The sequence below is a fragment of the Dicentrarchus labrax genome, unplaced genomic scaffold (genome assembly GCF_905237075.1).
Source record: "Dicentrarchus labrax unplaced genomic scaffold, dlabrax2021, whole genome shotgun sequence".
Classification (NCBI taxonomy): domain Eukaryota; kingdom Metazoa; phylum Chordata; class Actinopteri; family Moronidae; genus Dicentrarchus; species Dicentrarchus labrax.
Window position 1 is genome coordinate 17,739,029 of NW_026136706.1, and position 27,749 is coordinate 17,766,777.

Here is a 27,749-nt window from a genome sequence, read left to right on the forward strand (position 1 = left end):
GTCCGACAGTAACATTCTCACTGGCACACAGACCTGACCTAGAATTGCTACTTAGAATTCGGACTAAACCATCGCGCTGGAGCGGAGGGGTGTGTGTGTGTGTGTGTGTGTGTGTGTGTGTGTGTGTGTGTGTGTGTGTGTGTGTGTGTGTGTGTGTGTGTGTGTGTGTGTGTGTGTGTGGGGGGGGGTGGGGGTGGGGGGTAGAGAGAGACGACAGGAAATCTTGACTGGGATGTAATGGAGTAGGACCACTGGAAAGCTCGGGCGAAAGGGGGGGAGACACATTTCTATTTTATAATGTTACCGTGATAATGTTGTGATTTGATAAGTGTACGGTATGAATCCGTCGGTCGAGGAAAACGGAAATTAAGCAAACATTCCAGGTGAGTGTTCTTTTCTTCAAATCCAGGTGGAAAGTGTCGGTACCAGAGCTCGCCTCCTGGCAACGGGCACACGCGGGTCCTCCTCCCGGGGACATCTCACTCCGGTATCCGTTCTTCTCTGCCTCTGTCCCCGAAGGCTGGCTAGCAAAACCCACGTCGTGTCTGGCCTGGCAGACAGTGAGCACCCTTTCAACCGTGAATGCCGATTTTTTTCTCCCCCCAGCGCACCAAAAAGCGGATTATTCACGATGTTTTCAGCATGGTGTAAAACCCGCGGAGAAATATTGGTTTTTACCCCATTATACTGGAGGACCGCCCGTGCTTCGTGAAAATGAAAAAAGGATACAATGCAGCATGCATGTTCTGCATTCTTCGGGAGTACCACACCGCTGGTATTGTATTTCCTTTATTAAAAATGTGTGTGATATGATTTATAAACGCGTAGCGAGATTATAGGCCTCGGCTGCTGCTGATTGTGTCGGCCAGCCCTATCATCTGCCGAGCGATTTAATTGTTACATTGTTAACGGAGCTAGCACAACTTGAAAATGAACGTTTGCCCGAGGAGGGCCTGAATTGTTTTATTAACAACCAAAGCCGTGAAATGAATCTCATTTTATGTGTGTGTGTGTGTGTGTGTTTTTGTGTCTGTGCTTGTGGCCGACGTCGTTGTTCTCGCTCTCAGCCGCCGTCCAGTGCCTCCCTCTTCGGGGAAGACTTTGTTTGCGCTGGCCGACGCTCCATGAATGCAAGTGCTGAAGTCCTCCCTTCCCCCCCAGTTCTCTGGCGAAACAGGAACAACTTCTTTTAGGAAAAAGAAAAAAAAAAAAAAGTTCCTGGAGTTTCAAGCGCCATGGAATTACTTTGTCCGCCAAGAGTTGTCCAGTGAGGCGCTGAGATTTCAGTGGTGGGGGGGAGAGGAAGTCTTAGTCTCTTGTAGTTGTTGTGTGCTTTACGTTTATTTGCAGAGTTTTAGGTTTGTAGATGTCTGTGTGTATTTCAGGACGACTTCCTCGAGTAGGCCCGTTTGTGAGTAAGTTGTGTGGCATTGTGCTGTGTTACCTTGGCCAAGACCAAGAGAGCTAAACATAGCAAAGAATGTGTTTCAGTCTTTTTTTTTTTTTTTTTTTTTTTAGTTTTCTTTTCAACCAGGCTTTTTTAAACTTGTGAGTGAAAATAATCCACAGGTCCTGTTGTTGTGTGAAAATGTTTAGTAAAAAAAAAAAAAAGACATCTGATACCTGGGGGAATTCTGTGAACCTACTCCTCTGTTAAATGAAGTCTTAACTTGTAACATTTTCACCAGTTTATGAAACATTTTTTTTTTTTTTGCAAAAGGGCTCACATGAAATATTTCAATATATTTGTATCCAGCATCATTTTAGCCTTAATGCTACTGCTGTTTTCTCCCCCATATAATTACAAAGAGGGCAATCTCAGCGGCTTTTGTGCTTTTGTTGCAGTTTGCCTTCTAGCCCTTAAACTGATGCTGTTATCCAGAGCGACTTCTGAGTTGGCAGGTAGGGGATCAGTGTCTCGTTCAAGGACCGTTTTGAAGCGTACCTGCCAGTCGCTGAGATTGAACTGCAGACCTTCCTTTTACAGGACTCTGGTCTCTTCAATTGCTAGGCAACACTGCTGACTGCCATCAACATGCATCTGTTGCATAGTCTTAAGGGTGTTTTAATATTTATCACTTTTTTTATACTTATTTTTTCTTCTGCGTTGTTGAGGTGAGGCGGAAAGTCACTTTTTTTCCTGCTCCCTGCAGTTGATATTTGAAAGTCCTCTTGGATGCAAAGAAGCAAGGAGACTCTTGATAGAGTATCATATGCTGTCTTGTAGTCCCTTATGTGTACACTGGTCGATAACTGAAATATAAATGAGTGTCTGGGTTAAAAAGGCGAGTGTACACTGCTCTTGTAGCCCCTAATGACCTAAGCTTTGCGCTGGTTATGTGTTTGCTACACGCTGGTCTTGTCAACATGAGCGACTGAGTGCTTTTCCTTGCCATTTGCTTGTTTGTGTTTCACCCGATGAGCAAAGTTCTTCTCCCTCTGTTCCAGGTGTGAATGACTTGTGGCTGTAGGGTGTCGTGAGTGGCCCAGGTTCCTGCACAGCCTCCGTGGCTGACTGGGAGGAGTCGAGTGGAGAGCAGACATCAGTGCCCAGGGGACCTGAGACCTGGTTCTCCATATGAGGCCCTGCTGAAAGGGCAGGGGGGCTTCTGAGGTAACCCAGCTCCACTCTGTTTCTCCCTCTTTTTTTAAATTTATTTATTTTTGTGTGTCACATCTCGGCTCTTCTCAAAAACATACATCAATGACGGACGTAAATACAGTCCTCTCATCCTAATTGCTTTCTATGAGCATAACTAGAAATGCTAAGAAACAAGTACCATAAGATATGGCAGGAATATATGAGCTGTGTCCAAAATCACTTCCTGTTCACTACATACTGCTCCACATTTACTGTTCGCCATTTTATTAGATTTTTGCCAAATACAGTGAATACATTGCTGCTCTTTGTAGTGCCCTTGAAAAAAAAAATCCCACTATGTAACAAAAAAGCAGTGTCCACGGCATGCACGATACGTTCTCCTTACAATCCCACAATGCAATGTGTCAGTTTCTTTTAAATAGGGAGTAGTGATTTCACACATGGTCATAGTGTAGCAGTAAATTATTTGTTTTACCATAGTTTAGGACTTAGTTAGATTAAAAATGATGAAAGATGCCTGTTTTCCTCACTAGCATTTCATATATTTTCCCGACTATAATTTTGAACAGTTTTTAAGTCAAAGACCAACTTTAGTTACATTATCAAACGCTTTCTTTCTTTCACTCAACGACTAACTTGGTGCCACAACTTGATAGCGTAACGTGGCTCTGATGCAACAGAAACCGGGCGCAGGCTCTTCCTAACATCTGTCACTATCTCTTTGACATTTATCTATGGAGGTGCCCACATTGATAGCTGCATTCTGATGAGAGAGGCCTTGAATTGTAGAGCGGTTCCCCCTGTGCAGCCGCTCTTGATGCTGAGGAAAGCAGCTCGAGCGCAAAAAAAAGGACCTTAGAGTTGCTCTGCTTCGGACTATCTATGCAATGTTTGGTCGTATTCTCTGATCTGCAGATGCCGAGGACACAACACGGTCAGGGTGCTCTTCCTGAGAACGCTGTCCACACTGTTTATTTATCTGCTATCTAATCCGAAGTGTGTTAACCAAAAACCACAGTGAGGTGAAGGACGCAGGGAAATGGATATTGATGTAAAGTGGCAAAGGATTTATTTTCTCCTCTGTGTATTGGCCTCTCATGTTTCCATGCATGTGTTTGCTTCATGGGTTTTCTAATTAAAACTCGCAAGCTGTGTGTGTGTGTATGTGAGAGAGACATGGAAGGATGTGTCGGAGGGGTGGTTTGTCTCATCATCTGTGTAGTGGGTGGCAGTGGGCTCCCCTCCCCATTCATACAGTAGGTTAGACCCAAGTGTGTCTGTTTTTTTTCTATTGCTTGAAATGTTTACTTTCACTCTGTTACAACAATTATGTTTACTTGGACATTCACAGAACATGAAAATATGTTAGTATAATACACAAAAAGACAATTCACAAATTGTATTTGAGGGTATTTTCTCCCTCCTTTTGCAAAATGTGCATTTGTTCCCCAGTTTTCGGAAACTATGGCTTGACAGAAGACATTTCTCATGCTTCAGTTTGAAGTAACATTTCAGGACATAATATGAGCTCTGAAGTTGATGGCAGACGTGGGTTAAAAAAAACACTTTTGTATCTATCGATTTACAGCTTCCTATCAGTAAGTAGTGATCTGATACACTGAATCTGTATCGGCACCTATAGCGACTTTAAATTAAATTGATTGCGTATTGGGACCAATCCCTAAAAATAACAGCTGTATAGCAGTTGTGTAAGGCCAAACAACAAAGCAGAAGTACTCAAGATCAAATGGGAGACGATACATTAAACATTTTATTATAATTTAGAAAGCATACGTAGGGATTGATAATGGATATATAATATTATATTATAGTGGTTTTAAAATAATGCAAACAAATCAGTTTTCAATAAATGCGATCTTGATGTCTTAGTAGTACTAACACCAGCTATTCAAAACCAAAACTAGTGTTAAATGCTTTAAATGACACAAGTACCTATTAATCAATTCATAATTATTCATGCCACACAGCATTTTCAGCAGCTACAGGAATAAGTGCAGCAGTTGTTTTCTTTATTTATACGTTTTGATGAAATTCTACACTAGCCAACATAGAGCAGCCATCACTTAGAAAACCCAGGTATGATAAAGATACAGTATTATAATAAAGGAAATTGAGGGCTGGAGGATGTCATTTAAAAACATTTATTTTAGGACTCTAAGCTTCAAGTAGTAACTCATTTATAGCTTAGTTCTCCTTTCCAAACAGTCACAGCTATAAATATGAATGTGTTTTTCTAATAGCTGCATTTCATATCTTTTTTAGTGTAGGAGGTCTCAGTCTCACATTTGTGGATATGTGGTGGAATTGTTGCCCATACAGGATCCTCTGGGATGTTTTCTGGCTGGGTCAGAATGTACCTATAATTCTGCTTTCATGTTTCTCTGCTCTGATTGACAGTTATTGCACTGAGGGCCTGCTCCTCCTGCCACGAGTGGAGGGGTCCTCTCAAACAGAGCTGCTCTCAGGTTGAACCTGGGGGCTGCAATAACCAGCAGTCAATTTAACTACCCATGCTAAATGCTGCCAGCCAGGCTAAGGTCCTGTCCTGCTGACCTATTGACTGTGACTAGTTTGTCTATGACACAGTACTAACCAGTGACTAGTTTGCCCATGACACAATGCTAACCAGCAGAGGTTTAGAGAGCAAGGCATGTTTTTAAAAGTTCACACAGGCCACTAAACTAGAGACAAGCACTGGACAGTGATGACACTCAGGAATAATCCTTATCTGTTCACCGCAATCATCAGGCTGAAGTGTTTGAAGTTGAGATTTTGGCCACTACACCTCCTGAGTTTTTTTCTTTATTTGATATTTTTCTTTGTTTAGTTTTTGTCCATGTGGCTCTCCAACAGGAGGAGGAGGAAATTTCTAATATTCTTTTGTTTGTTAGTTTTCCGTAAAATGTGGTGCTTGTGAGACAATTAAAATGCTTCATCATCAGGGGTTCTTTGATACATGTTCAGGCCTGTAGTACCGGTATGTTAAATCCTTTATGTTCTGAGTTCCTGGTGCTGTGTATGGGTCAGTCTTTAGTAGTCTTTCACATGAGTTTGTGAGAAAATAAGCTAAGCTTTACAAAACTGAATATTGTTTGTATATACCATGCTGTCCGTTTAATATAACTTTTCTCTTTTCAGTGAGAGCGCACCAAGATCTTTGGTGGGATTTTGAAATGTAAACATAGTAAAAATAAAAACAAAATTATAGTAGACTGTATATGATGAGCAACTCAAGACCGGTTCAGTTTGAAACTTTAAAGAAAGAGCTTTGGGCTATTAATGCATTCATGCAATATCATTGAAAATTGGTAGGATGCGACAACCTTCTGTTATTCCAGCTTAATATTTTAGTCCAAAATGGTTTCCTCCATTTTGCCACCACTTAGTTGACATCCCTGTAGTTCTTTCTGCTAAGAGAACTACAAAACGTTATGAATCTGACTTTTTCCCTACTCAGCTGCTCAGTAATTACAGTCTAATCAATATGAAGTGAACAACACAGACATTACATATAGTCGTTTGTTTATCAGTCCTTCACTACTAATGCTAACATGCTACCAGCTATTGTGATTCCTTGAGTACTACAATTCTGTAATGTTTTGGTTTGATAGGACTGTTTTCTGGTTGCTTTTGTAGTATTGGATGAAATTGTTATCACGACAGAACTTACCGGGTTGCGTCTGGAGTTTTTATGAACAGGCAAATCAACAGGTTCCCTCCTTTCTGCTTCTACAGTGTTTAGTTCTGGGTGGTGTTGAGCTGGACTCCGCACCTGCGTGTTGGTTGTTTTACTGCCATTATTGTGGTCTTATCATGATTCACATTTTTTTTTTTTAAATTGTGGCTTAAATCTCATATTCATCTTCCATGTTTTTTTGTCTCTCTCACTGTCTAGTAATTTGAGCTATATGCTTATAAACAAATAAGTGGATGTGTTCAATTGATAAGTTTTACCCACGTTGAATGCAATGAAAAAACAATTATAATGTATGCCTTAAAATACAGTGCAAAAATGTGTATCATATAGCAATTTTAAAAAAGGTGACAAAGAGTGTATAACAACATTATCATCTCCTCCTCCCAGACAAGATACGGTTTTAAGACTAAGGGAGGACGTTTATTGTGTCTGTAATATCAGGATTAATTGGCATCTTTGTGTTTTAAGCCACTTTACCTGGGGGTACATCGGCAATATTATGCAAGGGTTGAACCTATTATCATGTGGGTAATAGCAGGGTAGACATGTGCGGGTGCAGAGCATTCACAGTTTCAGAGGAACGGAAATGAGGCTCAGACAGAAATGCATATAGTAAGCAAGCTCAGACTCATGGGAACAGTAGATGCCACAAACCTGTAGTTTTCAGTGCATCTCAGACATTATTAGGACCGCTAAGTAGTGCCGCATGTGGGTGTCTCTGTGTGCAATGGTATAAATATGTGCACGTATATTGCTCTGTGCCTGTATATTTAATTGGGCAGGTCTTAGCCAGTGTGTTTAAAATTCCATGGGAATGACACACAAGTGCAAACTGGGGTAATTCTGGCTCATATCCTCTCCAGAGTGCTAATTTTGTTGTATGATAGCGGAGAGGAGACGGCACATGTGTTGCGTTTGTGAATGTTCTGCTCAGAGTAAGATATGTTTTTGTTGTCATGCCAGGTCAGTAGAGATGCCTGAACTGTGTCACATGGTCTGACAGGTTGAGATGTCACTTTTTGTTTCTGTTGCGTAGGGATTTGTAATGTACAAAAATAATCTATGGGAAAAATATTTTGAGCAGCAGAATTTAATTCCTTTCCTGCCTAATAATTGGCTGCTGCTTCAAATGTGGGTATTTGATGTTTCTGTGCTGTTTGTTGTGAGACTCTGTATCATGACATTAATGACAGTCATGTGTTTTTACTTGTGGCAAGTGTGTAATGTATTGGCAAGTGGAGGAAAACAAACCCCCTTTACACTTTTACGTCTGCAAGGCCTCTGAAGGGCCTGGCCGTTAGGGTTTCCCACAATGCTTTTAGCCACAGGGAGACGTCCTCCCAGCATGAGCAAGGGAGGAATGTGGCCCGAGTGTGGGAGCGACCGTCGGGATGGAGGGAGGGAGTCACGGACCAGAGAGCATGGTCAAGGGAAGGGAGGAAAGAAGGGGTCTGCACAGAGGGCAGCAGAGTTTCTCTTAAGCAAATGGTGTTTGTGTTTCGCTTTTCATTTGAGCCACAAAGAGAGAAACCTGCTGTATGGAAAAAGGAGTTCTGTATTTGCATATTTGCTTTATGTGTATGCATTTGCCACAGGAGCTTTACTATAAATACTGGTAATGTCACTGTAGCTATTGTTGATTTCGGTGGGCATGGTTAACACTGCACCTTACTCCTTCCCTACATTAGCAGTTTTACTTTGCTCAGAAGGAAGTGCATTTTGTGTTCAAAAGTTTAATCCCATGGAAAACCTTTTAACACAATGTGCATATTTTAATATAAAACGGGGACCCAATCTGAAAGAGAAAAGATTCAGACCCAGTCTGAACTAGACCTGAGGATAATTAGAACTAGATCTGAAATGTGGTTGACCCCAACAGACCCCAAAAGAGACCACAGACAGTTAATTGGTGGTGCAGCATGATCCACTGCCAATCACAGGTAGCCGTAGTTGAAAACAGTAGCAATATGTAATGTTTCACTGTGTTTCAGTTTTCTCTCGCCTCAAAACATTTTCTTCTGCAGTTTGGCACAACCAGATAATCAGCACTGATTGTAAATTTGCTAAGGTCCATTCCTGTATTAGACATATTGATTCATATACTCAAAACCCTACCTGGACGTGACTCAACATAATCCGTACCTGGCCTAACTTGGGACCAGGATTAGGTCTTGCTTAGGTACACCTGTGAAGAGCTCTGCTTTCTACTGGTCAATTATGGGCAGAAAAACCTACTGAGTTCTTGTCAGTGGCCGTGGCTTGTTATATTAACATTTGCTAGTCAGCCCATTCAAGTGTAACCACTTTGTGGGTGCAAAGTTCTAAAAGCAAAGTAATGTTAAGTGAAAGTAAGCATAATTTTTGGTGCCTGACAAAGAAGAAAATCTTCCCTCAAGATTGCACATGTGCAGGTGTTTGTCTTCACAGGTCAGCTTCATCTCGGCTCATGGTTTTTCATTTAGCTTTCATTGCTCCCACTTCCCTGACCAGCGGAGGAGAGCGAGATTAAGAACCTATTTGTTGTATGCTTCTAGAGATAGTGTGGAGAGGGGTGGACTCTCATAAGAGCCCAATGTAACTGTGAAATAGTCTGTCACTATTGTGTTTGGTGTACATTTACAGATATTATGCCTGTTTGAACATGATCGGATGTATGAAATTGAGGAGACACAGGCATGCTGCATTTAAGGAAATTTCAAGTAAATTGTCTATCATTTAAAGCAAAAATACTATTCGATATTTACAGGGAACTATTTAGCCTGGCTCGTAGCTGGTAACTAGCCTTGAAGGATGATAGCAAGACCTTCTGGTGGTGTTCATGAACAGGAACTTTATTTCCTCTGCAAGAGCGAACACAATACACAACCTACTAACAATATTCCACTGCAACCTGAGCATCTAGCCCACCTCTTAGCGCCGTAGCAAATGTTAAACTACCCTTGTGCGGAAAAGAGCCAAACTGAACGTGCCACTCCTATTTTACCGGCAGTGGTAGTAGCGCAATACGAAGGTAAATACATTATTTAAGACGAGATGATAGTTGCATAGTTTGATTTTTTTGTAAAGTAATTGAATTACATTTTGAAAGCCTTGACCCGTGCCTGGTATGAATATTGTTTGTAATTGTATTTTTTGGGTACAAATGTTGCAATATATGCACTACTTTCAGTTGCATATAAACAAGGTGTTTAACTTTAACATTACATATTTGTCCACAGTTGGATACTGGCACATCCCTAATTTGCACCTATGCTTGTTCTATCAGCAGAATAATGGCACATTGTTGCCAGTTACCTAGTCTCTTTGTCTCGTATTGAGTAGAAAGGTGAGAGTGTGCGTGTGTGAGTGTGTAAGTAAAACACACCCACTTAGCCAGAGATTCAGAAACAGTGGGCAGATCGACAGAGATGGAAGTGCAGGGGTGAAGTGTGTGAGACGGAGATCACAGCAGGCCGGAGTGCTGAGTGCCAGTCCTGCTGCTGGAGCTGGCCGCCACACATGGCACTGTGCCCAGGCTACGCCAGCAGATGTGTCACTAGTGAGTCAGCTAGTGAGTGTGCGCGTTTGTGTGTATATGTGTCCGTCTGAGACAGACACAGACACCCAGCCGCACACTCTGTGAAGAGAACGACTTGTGTAATAACCCCCTCCTCTTCCTCCGGGTATATCTGTAATCGCACCCCTTTCCCATCCTCCTGTTTTCATTGCCACTTCCATCATTGTGATGGACACGACGAGGCTTCTGTCACCATGATATGATATGACAAAATGTGACATTACACACATGTCGCCTCCCTGGGGATTGAAGGGGCATCGTCTGCCGACCAGAGTAGAGGAAGGTTGAAGAGTTGAGAGTTGTTATAGAAATGCAGGACAGATACACCAGTGGAGAGACAGCTGATAAAGCGAGTAAAAGTGTGAGTGAGGGGGCTAAAATACACTCATAGAAGAAGAGGACAAAACCTAGATGCCGAAAGATGGAGATGTAGCTTGCGAGCAGTTACTATCTAGGAGAATGTGTAAAAGTTCATTGTAAATATTTGTGTGGCTTGGTTTCAGTAGAAACAGGAGCTCAGTCATACTTATGCGAGTGCCTTTGTTCCTGTCACAGTAGATGCATTATGTCAAATGTTACATGTGCGGCGCCGCAGCTCTATCCTTAGTGACACTCAGCATTCCTAGCATTTTGTATGTACCAAGCGTGAGTCATGAGTGCTATCTGCAGGGTGTGGCATGTTGGGACAGTACTCTCAGAAAGCCACTTCAACAGGTGAGCATGCAGGTGTTTCCTCGGTAAGGGTGCTGCGGGATATCCAACTGATCTTTGCTTGGAGAGCAGAAGAAGTCTTGCTTTTTTTTTGTTGTACCTATTTTTAAGTAGAATTAATGTTGTTTCTTCTGTCTGCAGTTACTGTCTCACTAGCAGCCAAGCAGGTAAGTGTAGGAACAGTAAGGAAACTGGTTATGTACAAGGAAATGCAGTGCTTTTCACTTGATTTAAGACTGCAAAATAAACATTGGATTGATATTGTCATCATAGTAGCCTTTCAGTGATATACTTTTTAGTAAAAAAAAAAATGAAATTGTTACAAAAAGTAAGTTATCACTGTTGGTTTAGGATTAATGCAAAGTAAACAACTTTAGGATCAAGAAGTAGAACTTTTCATTTTATTAACAATGATGAGTTTAATTTAAAAACGGATTAAAGTAAAACCAATCATTATTTGCTAACATGAACTTGATGTTGTCTGTTGTTTTACTGATTTAATGACTCTGCTCTCTGTAAAAAGAAACATTTGAGTTTGGTTTATCACAATAATTACAACAAAGTGCTTATAGGCAGGTAAATCTGATTTAAAACAAAACAACAACAACAAAAAACCTGTGTGAAAGAACCAACATATTTGGCACCTTTTCGTCCATCACTTGTACTCACTGTATTCATGATGTTTCAGTCACTCATCAGGTAAAATTCAGAGTTCATAATGTCAGAAGAGTATTCAGGAAGTAAACATGCTGCAGTATCTCGTGTGAAGACTTTGACTGTTGTTTCCTGCTTTTGGTCCTGTTACACTTGTTCTCAAGACACTGACGACAGCATTAAAGTATTGACTCGGGAGGAATTTTGGAATTTCGAGTACAAAATTGAAATGTGCCATTATCCCACAATTACCACCTGTGGCTGCTTTTCAACAAAAGTTACACGGCTCACTTTAAGATTTGTATTTATTCCATTCTTTTCAGAGATGTTTTTTTTTTTTTAAAATAATTTGACTTAAAATGAATTTGAGACTCTTTACCAATTTATCAGACCCATCAGATTCTATTTTCTCTTTTCATTGAAATTTTATTGCAAAGCTTTGACTTGAGACTTTATGTGTGGTAATTTGATTTGAATGAATATTGGGTACATGTAAGTTGTGGCTGGAAAGGCTTCTCTGTTCAAGAGAGCTTGCTTTTACACACTGCGAGGTCCCTTGCTTATCGTTGTGTGTCTGTATATTCTTGCAGGGGAAAAAAGGAGAGGTGGAAATAATGTTTCTGATATTAGCCTAAACAAATAATGGACTAAAGAAATTCTTGAGATGGAAGCCGAGCAGACGGAGAGCGTAGGGGAGCTAGAGAGCGAGAAAGAGAGAGCAATACTCCATTGTGACTGAACTGCAAAATGGGATTTGCATAAATAAGGCTGAAACATCAGCAGGCCCTTTTACAGCCAACAGCAGGACTGAGATGAGGTGTGTGTGTGTGTGTGTGTGTGTGTGTGTGTGTGTGTGTGTGTGTGTGTGTGTGTGTGTGTGTGTGTGTGTGTGTGTGTGTGTGTGTGTGTGTGTGTGTGTGTGTGTGTGTGTGTGTGTGTGTGTGTGTGTGTGTGTGTGTGTGTGTGTGTGTGTGTGTGTGTGTACTCAAGTGTCTCCCCCCCCCCACCTGCTTTTTAAAATAATGTCTTTATAGCATTGTTGGGTTCAAAATTTCAACCAGTGGATGAGGTTGGCAGCAAGGTCATGGTTCCTGTCATGTTATTGATCCTAGTGGATACTCCAGTGGTATAAAGCCTTCCATCTCCCCTTGAGAGGAATTTGGGTGACGTAGCAGGGAAGGGTCTACTCTCTACCCTGTGCTCAGCCAGCGTACGATAACTGTTACATAAGCATGAAATGAAATGCTCCCTTTTAGTGCCACCCGCATTTGAAAACACAAATCTAATTGAATTGAACTATTTTCTGCCCTCTTTTCATGTGGAACCTCATATTCATATCAGAGGCAAAAAGCTCATTTTTGGAGCCTCATTATACTGTTTTCCCATTAACTTGTATGCACTGCAGCTCCTCGTGTGTGCTATGATAGACAGTTCAGCGTCTTTACTGGAGATAGAGGAAAGGAAATCTCTGTGATTACCTCTTCATTGCTTTGTTGTGTGCACGTGCGGTCGGCTGCAGTGTGCACGCTTGATGTCTGTGTATGTGTGCCAGTGTATTCCTTATGACAGTCATGTCAGCAAGCTCCCCAATTAGTGTCTCGTTAGTGTGCGATTGGAAGGAACAGGTGATTGACAGGTCCTGCTGTTTGTGTCTGTATGCGTGCACATACTGACATTACACGGATTCGTGTATGATTGGGGTTTAGGTTTAGATAACACCCCTTTAGGACATGAATGCTAGTTAGGGCTGAATGAGGTAGGAAGCCGATTCTTTGATATAGTAAAATGAGATCTCCCTTAGCAAACTGAATACATTTTCCAATTTAATCGATTGGCCATCATGTTTCACATTGGCCCCTGTGGTAGATCATCTCAGGCTCTTCTCTGTGCTCGCCCCACAATGAAGCTGGGTCACTTGCTGCACATCCATCTCCAACCACAGTAGGAAACGTGCCTTTTTTTTAACTTGTTGTATGAACTAGTTTGTTTGAAGCATAACCTGGCCTTTATGTACACTTAGCACTTCCCTGACTTTGGTAAAAGCACAAAATCCTGAATGTTATTATTGACAGTGTTTTGGTTCAGAGTGGCTTTCTGGCAGCTCTTTTCTACTGTGACTTATGCAAGCCAGTGCTTCACTTTGATGAGCAAATGGCAGTCAACAGCAAAATCTAACTGCATCTGTGTTTTTTTGCCACACTTTTGTCTAGCCCTCCCTCACACATTGTCTTCCTTCCCTTAACCCAAACTCTGCCCTAACAAAGCCCCAACTACTGATCCGAAGGGGTGACGCCAGTAGAAAATGTACTTGTTTAGATACAGAATTGAAACTATGAGTGTTCCTCATAGGCCTGTAGTTTGAGCAAACTGAATTTCTGTTGATTTCTTTTTGTTGCACATCCCTCCTGCCGAATTACTCGTGTATAATTGTGTGTTGCGGTCTACGTTTCTAAAGTTATGTATGAAAGCGTGTTGTGTCGCAAAATAGAAACATGTCATTTCACTTAGAATAGAGGTCTTTCAAGCTGTTCTGTTGTAAATAAATATAGAGTCAAATCACTAGTTCAGCAATCAATAATCAGCCCAGCACTTCTGGAGAACCTCCACTTCTATGTGACAAAGTGTATTTTTATATTTAAAAGGTTAGTCCAATCAATGTAGTCTGGATACACAAGGCTTCCCCCTTTCTGTCCCTCCCTGTGGAGAAGCCAGCCTCTGTTCGTGTGCAGTCGTGATCTGTGGCCCTGATAGTTGTAAATCACTTCTCCCGTAGACCAGTGAGAGACGAGTGTTGCTGCTGCTGCTGTAGCAGGAGTCGGTGTATTTGTCTGGTTCCCAGTGACGCCCCCCCTCCCCTTAAACCCCCCAAACACTCCACCTCCTTCTCCCCAGGGGAGCTCTGGAGCCAGTTACAATGTTGAGTGTTTTGGAAGAGCTCCTAAATATTTTCAGGATGACAATGTAATCTGACTGACTGGCCGCGCTCTCTCTAACAGGATTCTCATGCAATTCTCATGCTCACACGCACACATACACACAAACAGAAACACACACAGGGGTTGGTTTGGACCACATTACTACCTCACCCACTCCACCACCACCACCACCGCACCTAACTGTTTGCTACAGTTTCAATGCAGTGCTGGTCTTTATATAGTTCATTTTTGGGTGGGGTTACAAGTTAATCGGAATATGGCCAAGTGCAATATGCAAATCACAAGAGCTGTAATGTTTTGATAAAGGTAAAATGTCTGACAAAACGGCATTATAATGAAGTGCTGTAGTACTGCAGAGGTGCCCTGGTCTACAAATCTTGTTTGTGATACGATATGATGCTTTACCATATCGTGCAGCCCTACCAAAATCGTATTTTTAGTATCAAAGCCTAACCTGACTTGCATTGGACATTTTAGGCCAATACCAATAATATTATCTGAGAGATTAAATGTCCGATCAACTTTTTCCATTAACATATAACATAACACATAACACCTTCAATTTCAGTTTTTGAAGAATAACCACAATAATTAAACTTTTCAGTTCTCTCTGGTGGCCAAACTAGGTAATGGTGACAGAACATATTTTCTGGTATTATGGGTTGGCATATACACTAAAGTGACTTATCTGCAATAAGCTATTTTAGCCAATTTATCAGTCTAGCTCAGGAGTCAGCAACCTTTACTATCAAGAGTCTGTCTGGAGCCATACGACATATTTGAACCTTATAATTTTTTGCCGTAGATCAAGCATAGTTTGTGGTAAAAGCAAATAAATCTGTCCACACACTATTAAAATCTCTATTGTCCTCTGAGACTGTCATTTTTTGGGGGGATTTGGAATCCATCTGTAGCCTAGTGAGGAAGACTCAAGACTAGTAGCCACTTCTGTTGATGTTTGGCAAAATGTAGAGGAAAAGGCGCCAGGTCAGGACCTAACGTATGACGCACATTTTAGTTGATGAAATGTTAAAGCTTTTTTTTAATTTGGTGTGTAATGGCTACAGATTTGTACGATTTGAGAATGAAAATCACTTTAAACCTACATATGAAAGATGAAAATGTTAAAAAATAACCTCAGATTTTTTGTGAAAGCCACAGGAGCCACTGGAGAGAGGCCTGCCCCTGGTCGAGCTTCATGAAAGACTAAATGAAGTGGTGAAAGGTGGCCGTTGTTACAAACACTCATATTTTGGTTCATTGCACTTTCCAGTTGTGCCATTAGTTGTTGGCATTGATCAGATATCTTTTATTATTTAACACTTGTGTTTTTCCTACTGGGACAAAATGTTTGCTGTGAAAGAGACCTATTGGAATAATTTCCATGACAAGAATTAAAGCTGACCACAGCCATTGTAAAAGAGAAAATTATCAACTTTCAACAGCCACCTTTCAAGCCTACACTAGTAGATTGATATTAAAAAGATCAGACTATGGCCCTGTTTTCCAGTTTTTTTTAACTGTCTTTTCTCCTCTCTCCTCTCTCCTCTCTCTCCACAGTGTGCCCAAGGGCCGTTGAAAGCCCCCTTGGGGGAGTTTCATAAATACACACAGAACAAGAAAAGACTCCTGGACTATTGTTATTTTTCTACACACTTTCTCACACACGCACACACACACACACACCACATAACCACATATACACACGTGCACACACGCACACACACACACACACACACACACACACACACACACACACACACACACAAGGACATAGAGAGAATGTTGGAGGTCCAAGAGGAGAGGCCAGCGGCGGCAGGTACAGCAGCGACACATTTCAACAAGAAGGAGCGAGGGAAGAAAGAGCGAGAGGAGGCCAAGGACGGTCGGGGAAACCTCTCGAACATCGGGAATCCTGTTCCTGGATCCAGGAACGTGCGCGCAAAAGCGCCCCTCTCACACACAGGCAGTCCTCACCAGCTCATCACTCCACCCTGTTCTGTAGTCCTGGGAGCCCCATCAATGCACTCCAATAGGCTAAAAAACTCCCCGTCCACCAACACACAGAGGTGAGTGGACTCACACACATTGACAACCTGTGGGTCTAGTGCTGTGAAACAGTTATGCAGTGCTGTGATGGTAGTAATAATAAGCAAGAACTGCTTTGTGTATGTATGTGAGATCCTGATGATTGTTTTAACAAGCTAATCAGCCAAACACTGATCTGAATGCTGATTAAAATGATGCATTTAATCCAGACTTTCTATTAACAGCTGCACAACTGCACAGCAAGCAGAAGTAAAATTTCAGCTGCTCCATGTTAAACAGATTGTTTTTATGGCTGCACAACATTGTTGTTGCCAGGAAGTGACACTAAATCTAGTTCTTATCCGAAGCATTGTTGTTATGTTCTACTAACAGCTGATGACTGAAGTACTTAGTTGCATCTTCCCACATCAATAACATATAAACAGGTTTTACTGGAGAGGCGCAATCTTCTGTCCAGTCCATAAACCTGTTTCAAGTAATAAACAAAATCATCACACAATATTAAAAATGAATAAACATTAGTTGTCAGTGTTTATTAACAGTTGCAAAATGAGAATAAATACAAACACTCAACCCTCTGTTTAAAAAAGAATGACGCGTAGAAAACGGCTCTTTATAAAAAAACACAACAGTGAGTGTGCTTGAAGAATATATGAACTCGTCTTCTGTAAAAAATATAGCATTTTGTGCAATTTGGCCAAGTACAGATGCCAATTAAAGCAGTATTTTGGCTGAAGTGATTGGTTGTAGAGTGGTCAGTGCATCCCTCATCCTACTGTTTGGTATGTTGTGAAACTCTCACATCTTACCATTTGCAAGGTGCATAATATGCTGAGTTTTGAATTTTGAAAAAGCTGATCAGGAGCAAGTCACCAGAAAACTTCAGCCACAGCCCTTAAACAGCATTTTTTTTTGGCCATACTTTATTAATCCCTGTGGGGAAATGTGACCAATCCCAACTATTTAAGTAGACTGAGCAAACATTTCTAAGGCCAGTGTCCTGATCAGTAGCACAAGGCTTTATATTACTTAACATGCAAATTTTTTAATTCAGATGACTTGCAGGAAATCATAGACTGTATAAATAAAAATGGACGATGTCTCAGAGATGTCACCCATAGGTTTATGAAGAGCCATTATAAAGCTATGTGTGGTCGGCTATAGCGTTGCCATCGTTGCAGACCTGGCTCCGCCAGTTCCCGGCTAATCCGAAAATGGGCAAAGATGTGGAACGTGCGTGGAGCTCAGGCGGCTGAATGAAGCCTGGTTACTGAAAACAGCCACCTGTTAGGGCACCCACCTGTCACTCAAAGCTACCATGCTCATAATTATGCATAACTTTAACCCTAAATATAATATAAATGGGTGAGTCATATAAAAATTCACCTCATACAATGAATGGGGAATTTTGCTTTAGAGAGCATTTTTTTGTACCGAGCTGTTAATATGTTTGTTTCTGCTGTAAAGTTGGGCATTTTAATATAGGGCCATGATTGATCACTTCTGTAGACAGCCTCAAGTGGCCATTTGAGGAACTGAACTGAATCTTTTGGCACTTCCTTGTTGGCTTCACAGAGTTTGCCACTTGGTGGAAACTGATTTGAAAATTTGAAGAGAACGTACCACACACAAAGGGCCATAGCTGAGGCCTTTTGAGGTTTTAAGGTGCCGGTGTTAACTACCTAGCTATTGTGCAGCTATGGCAAGATTACCAAGCTACCAAGTGTGTGTGTACATGGTATATGATCAATGTCTTGGCAATGTGATTAAGTGGACACAAACCTGAGCATGTCACATTGGCCTTACCCATTCTGTTTAGAGAAGTGTAGGTCAGGTGTAATGCACATCTAAGATCAGCTTCTTGGATCCATTATTTTACCTGAAAGGTCTTGATGTGTGATCCAGAGCTGTTCTAGGGTCAGGGAGTACACTGAGCTTGGAAGTTTTCCCTGCTGACTCATGGTTCTGGAGCCTCTGGAAACGGCTGTCTGGACTGCCAAAATTCTGGCTTTGCCTTCTTTTTTCTACTAGCTGTGTGTCTGTGTGTACGTACATAAAGTGTGCTAGGCTGCGGCTGTGCTTTTTGGACATGTTGGCATTTGTTTCATGCTACTTGTACAAGAGTGCGTGCATGCGTGCATGCGGCGTGCGTGCGAGAGAGCGAGAAAGCGAGAGACAGAGAAAGAGATTAGGGTGTGGTAAGGGAATTCTCTGCCAGTTGGATGTGTCCTGCTTGCCTGAACTGAACTGCTCTCATAACTAGTAAGCAGCAGTCATTTGTAGATGGCCTGTGTCTCTACAGGCTGTTCCTTCAGGTTTAACTGTGCGCATGGAATTCATAACTTGTGCACATAGACATCTATACCAAGTGCAGGATGCCATAATTATGTTTAGCCAGTTGCAATCACATTTTCCTTTCTGTCTCGTGGGCACCATAGTGGAGAACATGGGTACATGTTCTAGTGGGGCGCTGGGGGATATCAGACGTCATGGATAGCCAGCTGCCTGACTATGTACCCCTCTGCTTGTCTGGTTTTTGCCAAATTCTAGATCATGATTACTGGCTAACTTCAAGCCCCAGGCTTTTTGCTTGATATGCACCATTTCCTCCCTGTTGTGTGTTTCATAAGTGAAAACAAGGTCACAAAAAATGTAGGAAGACAACATTTGTTATATAATTGTTTGTTTTGCGCTGTTTTGATAAAATACAAAATATCTTTTGCTCTTCTCTTAATGGACAGTATTAAAAGTATTAATTATACCTATGATCCTTTTCTCTTTCCTTTTGTCTTTCAGCCCTAAACCTAAGACGGAGGCCATGGTACGCTCACCTCCCGTCATGTCCCCCTCCACTGCCTCCCAGATGGACTCTAAAATGCCCAATCAGGGTAAACCTGGGAGCACTGGCAGCCAATCACAGGCCTCACCCTGCGACCCCAAGACCCTGGGTGCCAAAGGGGCTCAGAATGTGGCAGGGGGCATGGGACTGAAGAATGGCCAGGGCTTGACCTCTGGCTCAAGTTCCAAGGTTAAAGTCAAAAGGGAGAGAAGCACCTCAGTGGAGTCATTTGAACAGCCAGAGAGCGGCACACCCACTAGTGAGGAAAAAGGTAAGAACCACCATAGCAAGCACTCATTATTATCAGACCATCTACAGTGTTTCCTCTAGGATTTTTTTTAGCAGCGGCGGCAGGCCTGTCCGAATACCCCCCCCTCTCACGCCGGCAAACGTTTTACGTATGAAACAGAAGTGACACTTCGCTGCGACACAAACAAATATATTTACCGTTTTAATGTTTCCAGATGTTTGATATCAGGACGTTGAGCTGAGAACTGACAAGTTGAACGTTGTCCAATTAAAACGGACCCACCGCGGTGACGTTTTTGGTGGAGCTGTTAGTTTAATAGTCGACTTGGAAGAAAGCGAACGTTTTCACAATAAGCTACATCAACACGACAGTATGTGGAGTTAAACTGGACAGCCCCAATAACCTCTGAATAGTTCTGCTTGTTGTTAAATTGCAATGTGAGCGGCAGCCAACGGGGGTGCATTATGTCGGCAGGATCATTTAAAAGGCAACCGTGACTACATTGTGCGTCTGCCCCATTTCTGATACCGTGGCGGCAGAAATTTAACAGCGGCAGGCCGCCGCTCCAAAATCAACATAGAGGAAACACTGATCTAATTTTCAGCAGGTAGCTGGATGACAAATTGTCAGATCCTTGTGAAGGGCTGCAGTCTTTAAAGTATGAAAAGTATTTATTGAAATATCTGAAACCATTTAAAATGTCGTTTTTATTCTCACCAGAATGATAAAATAGTTGAATTAAGGTAGGTGGGTAAGGTGCACAAGTTTCTTGAGCTTTTTAGTACAAACATTAGTAGCTTTCATTCTTTTGTTACCGAAGTTCTTTCTTTGAACTGCTCAGTATAGATGATAGATATTCCTATAATGCTATGATAAACAATGCCATGTCAGTAGTTCTTGTGTTGTGATCGTTCCTATACATCTGGTAGTTTTACACATCATTTCCCGTAGAGGCAGTTTATCAAATTTATTCAGCACTGATTAATGGAGGAAATGCCACAAACTCTCCCTAATTACAGCCCATGGTTGCTCTGTTGTGTTCCTCTTATCCTTTACCACTGCAGTGCTGTACATATAGTTATTTATTTTTTCTTGGTTATACAACACAATCTGCCCAGAGAAGACATCAGTTGGACATCTTGAAAAAGGTACTTTGCAGTCCCCTTGTCAGTCACACAGATAAATCCAAGCCCACTGATGGCTGTTTGTGTGTGTGTGTGTGTCTGTGTGTGTCTACAGACAGCAGCAGGGTGAAGAGGATGTGTGTGGCAGAAAGGAGGCAGCCGTACAGTGGAGCTGACTGGTGCTCTGGGGGAGAAAGTGACGAAGATGACAAAGGATTCTTCAGTAAGTGTGTTAACGTGTGCATCCAAGCATGTGTAGCAGTCCCTCCTGCTGATCAACTTGACTTATGACAGATCCTCAGTAGAACTACAGTGCCCATAAGCCTGTGCTGGTCCTAAAGCCATGGTCTTCCTTGTTTTCTCCCTGTAGACTGCAACTCCAGTGACGTGAAGCCCCAGGATACGGTCACACATTCTACCTCCAATGCCGGACTCAGTCGTTCCTCCACACCCTCCCACAATACGCTGGGAGGCCAGGGCTCCACAACAGAACCTCCTAGTGGCCAGAAACCAGGCTCAAAACTTGTTTATGTCTTCACCACAGAGATGGCCAACAAGTAAGGAAGCAAAGAGTTAATATTTTTACCTGTTGTGGCTAGTATGTTCCATACTATTGTAGCAGAAATTTCCCTCTCTAGGCATAGTTTGTTATCCAAATTTGTATGTATATGATATATGGTTCATTTATGTGTAGTTTTTTAGTTATGATTAGAATTTATGGTCAAAGCTTATCACTACATGTTTTGAATATTAATGTGTTCAGACAATTAAATCACCATGTCAATACTTGGACCTTTTTTTTTTTTTTTTTGCATAAGCAAAACACACCCACAGAGAAACCCTTTGTGGAATTGCAGTTCAAAATTAAATGGAATTACTAACAATGTCAACTGCCTGAAGTATATCTCTGTGCCCCGTCACCAGTGGTGGTTGTTGTCTTTGATGTTTTTTTTAGCTGTTTGTGTGCATGGTACTAAGATACTTGATTCCCACCCCTTCTCTTCCTTCCCCCAGCTTTCCCAGTTATAGCCTAAATCCATTGTGTGCATCTGCACTATCAAATGTGCTCAGTGGGAGCATACACTTGGCTTAGATTAATACTCTTTTGGGAATTAGAGATCAAAGATGTGGATGCTCGGTAGAAGGTGTGTGTGTGTGCGCAATAGTTTACTTAGTTTGTTGACCTTGGTTTTACCTTCATGGTCCCATCTAGTACTCATTCATCCGCCTCACCGTCCCTCAAATGCGCACACACAGATCCACACATACACACACACACACACACACACACGACACCCACACATACACGCACACACATATTTATTGTGTCTGATGACTGATATCTGACTGTCTGCCTTCTTGTCCTCAGGGCAGCAGATGCAGTTCTAACCGGCCATACAGAAAACATCATTGCCTTCCACATGAAAAACATCTCCAACAGCAAGGACAAAGCTCACCTCCTTCTGGTAAAGACACAGGCAGGCTCTTTTTTTTTATCACATACATATGCATTCATACACCAACATGTTGCATGAGAGTGTCATAACTTTATCCTATTTCCGTCCCTTTCTGTTAAAGAACAATGCAGCAAACGCCCTCCGAAATGACTCCAAGCCTCCCCAGCAACCACCTTCCCATGCCCAAGATCAGAGCCACCAGCCTGGATCCAAGCCGTCCTTACCTGGCATGGCAGAGCCAGCCCCATCCCAGCCTTCAACCCAAGGGAACCAGTCTGGTGTTCTTCCGCAGGAAGGGTCATCCTCTACAGGCATGGAATCCAAAAATCTTCCTGGTAGCAGCCCCAGTAACACTACTGCCCCAGTTGACCAGGCCCCTGTCACCCAACCTGAGGCAGGCCTCAACCCTCCAACATCAGGTGAAGGAGGGCAGGGTGGAGGCTCTGGTGGAGCGGGTCTGACACCCCAGCAGCAGCAACAACAGCAGCAACTGGCCCAGGAGCTGTTGAACATGGAGGCCAACACAGAGGGTCTGTCCCAAGAACAGTTGGAGCATCGCCAGCGCTCTCTGCAAACCTTGAGAGATATTCAGCGTATGCTTTTCCCTGATGACCGTGATGCCCCACCAACTGGACCCCCACAGTCCCATGATGGAGGCCCTGATGGCACACCCCGTAGGTCTGAGCAGGGCCCCCTACAAGCAATGATGGCGCAGTCGCAGAGCCTTGGACCACCAGGTGGGCCAGGAGGACCTCGCCCACAAGGTCCACCCTTTGGCCCATCCCATGGTCCCAGGGACATGCCCCCATTTCCACAAGATGAAATGAGTGCACACATGGGGGGGCCGGGGGGCTGTGGAGACGGAGATCAGATGACACCAGAACAGGTGGCTTGGTTGAAGCTACAGCAGGAGTTTTATGAAGAGAAGAGGAAGAAACAAGAAATGCAACACCGGCCACTTCCTCCAGACATGATGATGCATGCCCATGGTCCACGTGCCATGATGCGAGGGCCCCCGCCTCCCTATCAGATGGGCCCAGGAGAGATGTGGGGAGGACCAGGTGGTCCACCAGACCACTTCCAGGATCGCATGGGCATGGGCCCTGGCCCTGGCCCTGGCCCAAGGGGTATGCCCACACATATGCAGAGGATGCCTGGCTTCTCTGGTATGATGAATGCTGAAATGGAGGGACCCCCAAGGCCTGGAATGGGCTGGCCTGACGACATGCCTCCTCGCATGGGAGATGCACGAGGCTTCCCTGGAGGACCTGGGGGAATGTTTGCTGGACCAGGGGGTCGTGGTGAGCGTTTCCCAAATCCTCAGTCAGTCCAAGAAGCAATGTTCCACCAAGGTATGGGTGGAGAAAAGGTCCTCCCTCCTGGGATGATGATGGACATGCAAAGGATGATGGGGCACCAAAGAGGTGGAATGGAACCTGGTAATGGCATGGGTATATTTCCCAGAATGCCCGGTGATGGTCCTATGAGTCCATCCTCTAGGCTTCAAGGAATGGGGGGCAGGGAAATGGGGCCTGAGTTTGGCATGGGGCCTGGCCCTGGGCCAGGACCTCATATGCACCCTTCCAAACTACGAGATCCCGGCATGAATATGAGTCCTGATGAGATGATGAGAATGAGAGGTGGTGGAGGGCCTCCAATGGAGAATATGGGTCCTCAAGGCAGGCCTATGCAGGGTCCTCCCTTCCCTGAGCAGACACAGCCAGGAGACTTTCCTATGGGGCGGCCCTTTCCAGGTGGTCCTGGAGGAATGAGGGGTCCACATGGAGACCAAGCCTTTGGACCAGAGCACAGAGCTACACCAACAGGAGGTAATGGCCGTATTAACCACCTCCCCTCTGCTGGTGGCCCTTCACAAGGTCAGAGGGGCCGCAAGCCAGCAGATCTGAATGTCCAAGCAGGAGGAGGGAACTCTCCCAGTGTCAACCCACTTAAGTCCCCTCCTCTAAGGCAAGTGCAGTCCCCCATGATGGGCTCTCCCTCTGGAAACCTTAAATCCCCTCAGACACCGTCCCAGCTAGCTGGCATGCTCACTGGTCCCACGGGCCCCAATGCTCCACCAGCTCCTCCATCTTCAGCACCAATGAAGTCGCCCCACTCCATGATGGGATCAGCTGGTGCCTCTCCTGTTCATATGAGGTCTCCTTCTCTTCCTAACCCCTCCCCAGGATGGGCTTCCTCACCAAAACCACCCATGCAGAGTCCCGGTGTACCACCTCAGGGTGGCAAGCCTCCCCTCAGTATCACCTCACCGAACATGATGGGGGGCATGGAGCAAGGTATAACAATCTTACCTCCTTTCTCTTTGTTCATCAGCGCCTGAGCAGCTTCTTTCAATATTTAATTCCCCATCTTGATTCAGTGCACCTTCATTAAATCCCATTCCAGGTGTTGAATGTTATTTGTATTGATTTTTGTAGTCATAATCAGTTATTGTTAATATCACATGTACAATACCTGACTTAGGCTGTCTGACTTGTGCCCTTCTTATCAGAATCAGCTTACAAAACCAAAAACTGAAAATAAAATAGATGGAAGTTAGTGGAAGCTATCAAGTGCATCACTCATTCAAGTTAACACATCTGTATGAGGGGTGGGGTTGGGTGGGTTATGGTCCAGTGGCTCCCTCTTGTGGCTACATAATTTAAGTCTTACTTACACACACTATTGCTATGAATCATCACAGATAAAACAAAGCAGTTGAGACTTCATTCTGTGGCAGATTGTTTTTATCATGTCATCTCTGTCTCATCATGTCAACCTCTAGGTGGAAACGGTCCTCCCTCAGCCCCTCCTTCATCAGGGGCTCCATCTGGCTCTATGTCCCTCCCAGGTAACGTCCAGTCTGGCAGTCCGTACACCATACCCCCTGAGCCAACTTTATCACAGAACCCTCTCTCCATCATGATGTCACGCATGTCCAAGTTTGCAATGCCCAGCTCCACCCCACTCTACCATGATGCCATAAAGACTGTTGCCAGCTCCGATGACGACTCGCCCCCAGCCCGCTCCCCTAACCTGCCATCAGTGAACAATAATGGTAAGACATCTGAAAAGTAATTTTCTTTTTTCTTTTTGTTGTTTAATTTGTCGTCCACCTGTGGCCATATTGATACTAATGTCCCTTTCATCTGCTTTACAAGAGCTTTTACTTAATATATAATCACTTCTTTTGTCTTGCACATACAGGTATGGCAATGAATCACCAAGGCAATCCACGTATGATGGGACCTGGAAATGCTGGACCCATGTCTGCCCTCAGCCCTCTGGGTATGAATCCAATGGGATCCCAGCCCCTCTCCCATGGTATGCCCCCACAGATGCCCTCCCCCAATGCCCCTAATATGGGCCCAGGCATGATGCCTCATGGCATGATGATACCACCAAATCCCCAAGACCCTGGTATGGGAAACCCACAGATGATGCCCCAAGGACGCATGGGTTACCCTCACCGAAGCCAGGCGTACCCCCTCACCCAGTCCCCTTCCCAACAAGGCCCTTTCTCACCGCACAACGGTCCTGGTCCCCAAGGTTTCCCTGGCCATGCCATGGGCTTCCAGGGAGAGGGAGGGCCTATGGGAGGACGCATGGGGAACATGCCTCACGGGGGAGGGGGTGATGGGGGTATGTGTAAGCCTAATACCCCTGGAGGGCCAGAGTTCAACAACATGCAAGGTGGATTCAGTGATGCAGACCTTCATGAGGTGATGCGGCCGGGAGCATCCGGCATTCCTGAGTTTGACCTGTCCAGGATAATCCCGTCAGAAAAGCCCAGCCAGACTCTGTCTTACTTTCCCCGAGGTGGAGGAGACAACCCTGGGGTAAAACCACCACACCCCACTGGCTTCCCCATGCAGGGCATGATGGGCGATGGTCCACCGAGGATGGGGATGTCCATGCAGGGGATGGGGGGGATTGCCAGGGGGCCTGGTGGGGGAATGGGCCCCCAAGACATGCCAATGGGCAACCCTGGCCACAACTCGATGCGGCCACCAGGATTCATGGGCCAAGGCATGATGGGCCCCCAGCACCGGATGATGTCCCCTGGGGGTCCAGGAGGGATGATGCAGGGGAGACAAATGGCCCACCCAGGCCCTGGCGGCTCACCTAACATGATGATGTCACTGCAGGGCATGGGCGGCCCCCCACAGCAGACAATGATGATGGGGGGTCAGATGAGGCCACGTGACATGGACATGGGGTTCAGTCCGGGCCCTGGAATGTTCTAATCCAACAGAAACCTTGTATCTAGAATGTTCTTAGACAGTACGCAAGGATGGAGTCACGGCGTGTGGAGGGTGTTCAGAAAACTCTGATGGACTCAAGTAAAGGAAGTATAATACAAGAGAGGATGTACTCAGAAATGAACAGAATGGAGCTAACCAGTCACCTAGTAATGTCCTGTGGGAACTATTCCAATGGAGACTTGGACAGGCCCAGATTGGAGTACTTTTGCCACAAGAACATTTAATTTTGACTCATGAACTTCAGAATGTATGGGATTGTTGTGCATCAATTTCGCAAAAACTGTTCTTGTGTTTTTTGATTATCTGACTATAAAGATGACTTCAACATCAAAGAGGAATCAACCTAACAAGTCAGCGTGGAGATGCTACAGTATATGTCTACTTTTTTCAAATTTAAAAAACAAATTTGTCATGAAAGTGGTATGGAACAAGAGAAAGGAATAAGAAGAATCTGTGCTTTGTGAAGACTTTAGTGGAACTCCATCTTGTCTCTCGCTCCATTGTTTTGACTGTTTCTGTACAGTATATACGTGTGAGAGTGCGTGTGCGTGCTTGACAGACTGTATGTTTGTGTGGTATGTATGTATGTGTCTGTATGTATAGGCATTCTATCAGTGACCTCTCAACTCCTCTTACCCAACTTTCATTGGGGGGAGGAATGCCCCCTAAAAATACTGTACTGTTTACCATTGGTGGGCTATTCGAATTTTAGTCTATTTTAATTTCCTTTGTAACTCCAGTGTATAACAAACCAAACTATGACCTCATTAAGATAATAGTATTATTAAAAAAGCACAAACATGGACCGTCTGCAGAAAGCGTCTTCTTTCTCTATTTTTACCATTGAGAGCAACACATTAAGTGTGAGGATCCTGGCAGCTTTGCAGCACAATGATAATCCCCAGTCAATTTCAAGTTGTGGATGACATTTGACTCGGTGCTCCAAAACTTTCAGGACTCAACTTTCGCCAGCGTGAATAATATTGCTAATACCCAGATGTGCTATGTGTGTTCTTCTTGTTCCTGTTGTGTTCCTGTTTTGTTTTGACTCTCTTGTTGACTCTGGGTAATAATCATTCCCACAGCAATAATCCCCAAATGGTCAGCAGAATTGGACAGGAGTGGCTGAATGCCACAGCAGGTATGCCAGGTGTTATAGAACTAGAGCTAGGTAGATCTGGTTTAAAAAAAAAAAAAAAAAAAAATTAGTAAGGCAGGTGTGGTGTCCGGAGTGAGACGCACAGAAATGTAAACACGTACTGCTTACCATCCAGTTGACTTCCTCTCTTTTCTCTATTGTATAAGCTTGTCATGTGTTTCTCCATTGGCTTTGGTGCAGAATAGCCTACCAGGGCTGTGGTGATGGACTACAAATAAAAGATATTGTTTTGGTATATACATGTTGTCTATGGAGTGTGTGTGTGCACACGTGTATTTGTCAACGTGGCTCTCGACTATTCACATCTAGTCAATTATGTGGACCAGGTGGTGTCTTTGTCATTCTACACGTCAAACCTGCTTACCAACATTTAGCTACAACAACGAGAGCAAGTCATACTAAGTAGCATTGCAGAGTTGACCTTTTATC

General features: G+C 43.7%; 1 protein-coding gene across 6 annotated transcripts; it reads left to right on the plus strand.

Moving 5' to 3' along the window:
- Positions 1 to 206: 206 nt before the first annotated feature.
- On the plus strand, positions 207 to 27,559 carry bcl9 (BCL9 transcription coactivator). 6 transcript variants are annotated; one of them, XM_051404833.1, is made up of 11 exons: positions 207 to 383; positions 607 to 775; positions 2,449 to 2,614; positions 15,738 to 16,246; positions 19,023 to 19,336; positions 20,555 to 20,662; positions 20,810 to 20,996; positions 21,809 to 21,917; positions 22,018 to 24,193; positions 24,682 to 24,954; positions 25,104 to 27,559. In XM_051404833.1, the coding sequence occupies exons 4-11, from the start codon at positions 15,960 to 15,962 to the stop codon at positions 26,141 to 26,143; spliced, it is 4,494 nt and encodes a 1,497-aa protein (XP_051260793.1). In that variant the 5' UTR covers positions 207 to 383; positions 607 to 775; positions 2,449 to 2,614; positions 15,738 to 15,959; the 3' UTR covers positions 26,144 to 27,559. The 6 variants fall into 6 exon arrangements, with proteins under 6 accessions (XP_051260793.1, XP_051260791.1, XP_051260792.1 ...); XM_051404831.1 differs by having other exon boundaries at positions 207 to 775; XM_051404832.1 differs by lacking the exon at positions 607 to 775.
- The last annotated feature ends 190 nt before the right edge of the window (positions 27,560 to 27,749 follow it).

Bases quoted from the DNA above. Each gene is read 5' to 3' on its own strand.
- bcl9 (XM_051404829.1), top strand. From the start codon at position 10,707: ATGTTGTTTCTTCTGTCTGCAGTTACTGTCTCACTAGCAGCCAAGCAG. The intron at 20,663-20,809 runs GTAAGTGTGTTA...TTCTCCCTGTAG, and splicing joins AGATGACAAAGGATTCTTCA to ACTGCAACTCCAGTGACGTG. The intron at 24,955-25,103 runs GTAAGACATCTG...TTGCACATACAG, and splicing joins GCCATCAGTGAACAATAATG to GTATGGCAATGAATCACCAA.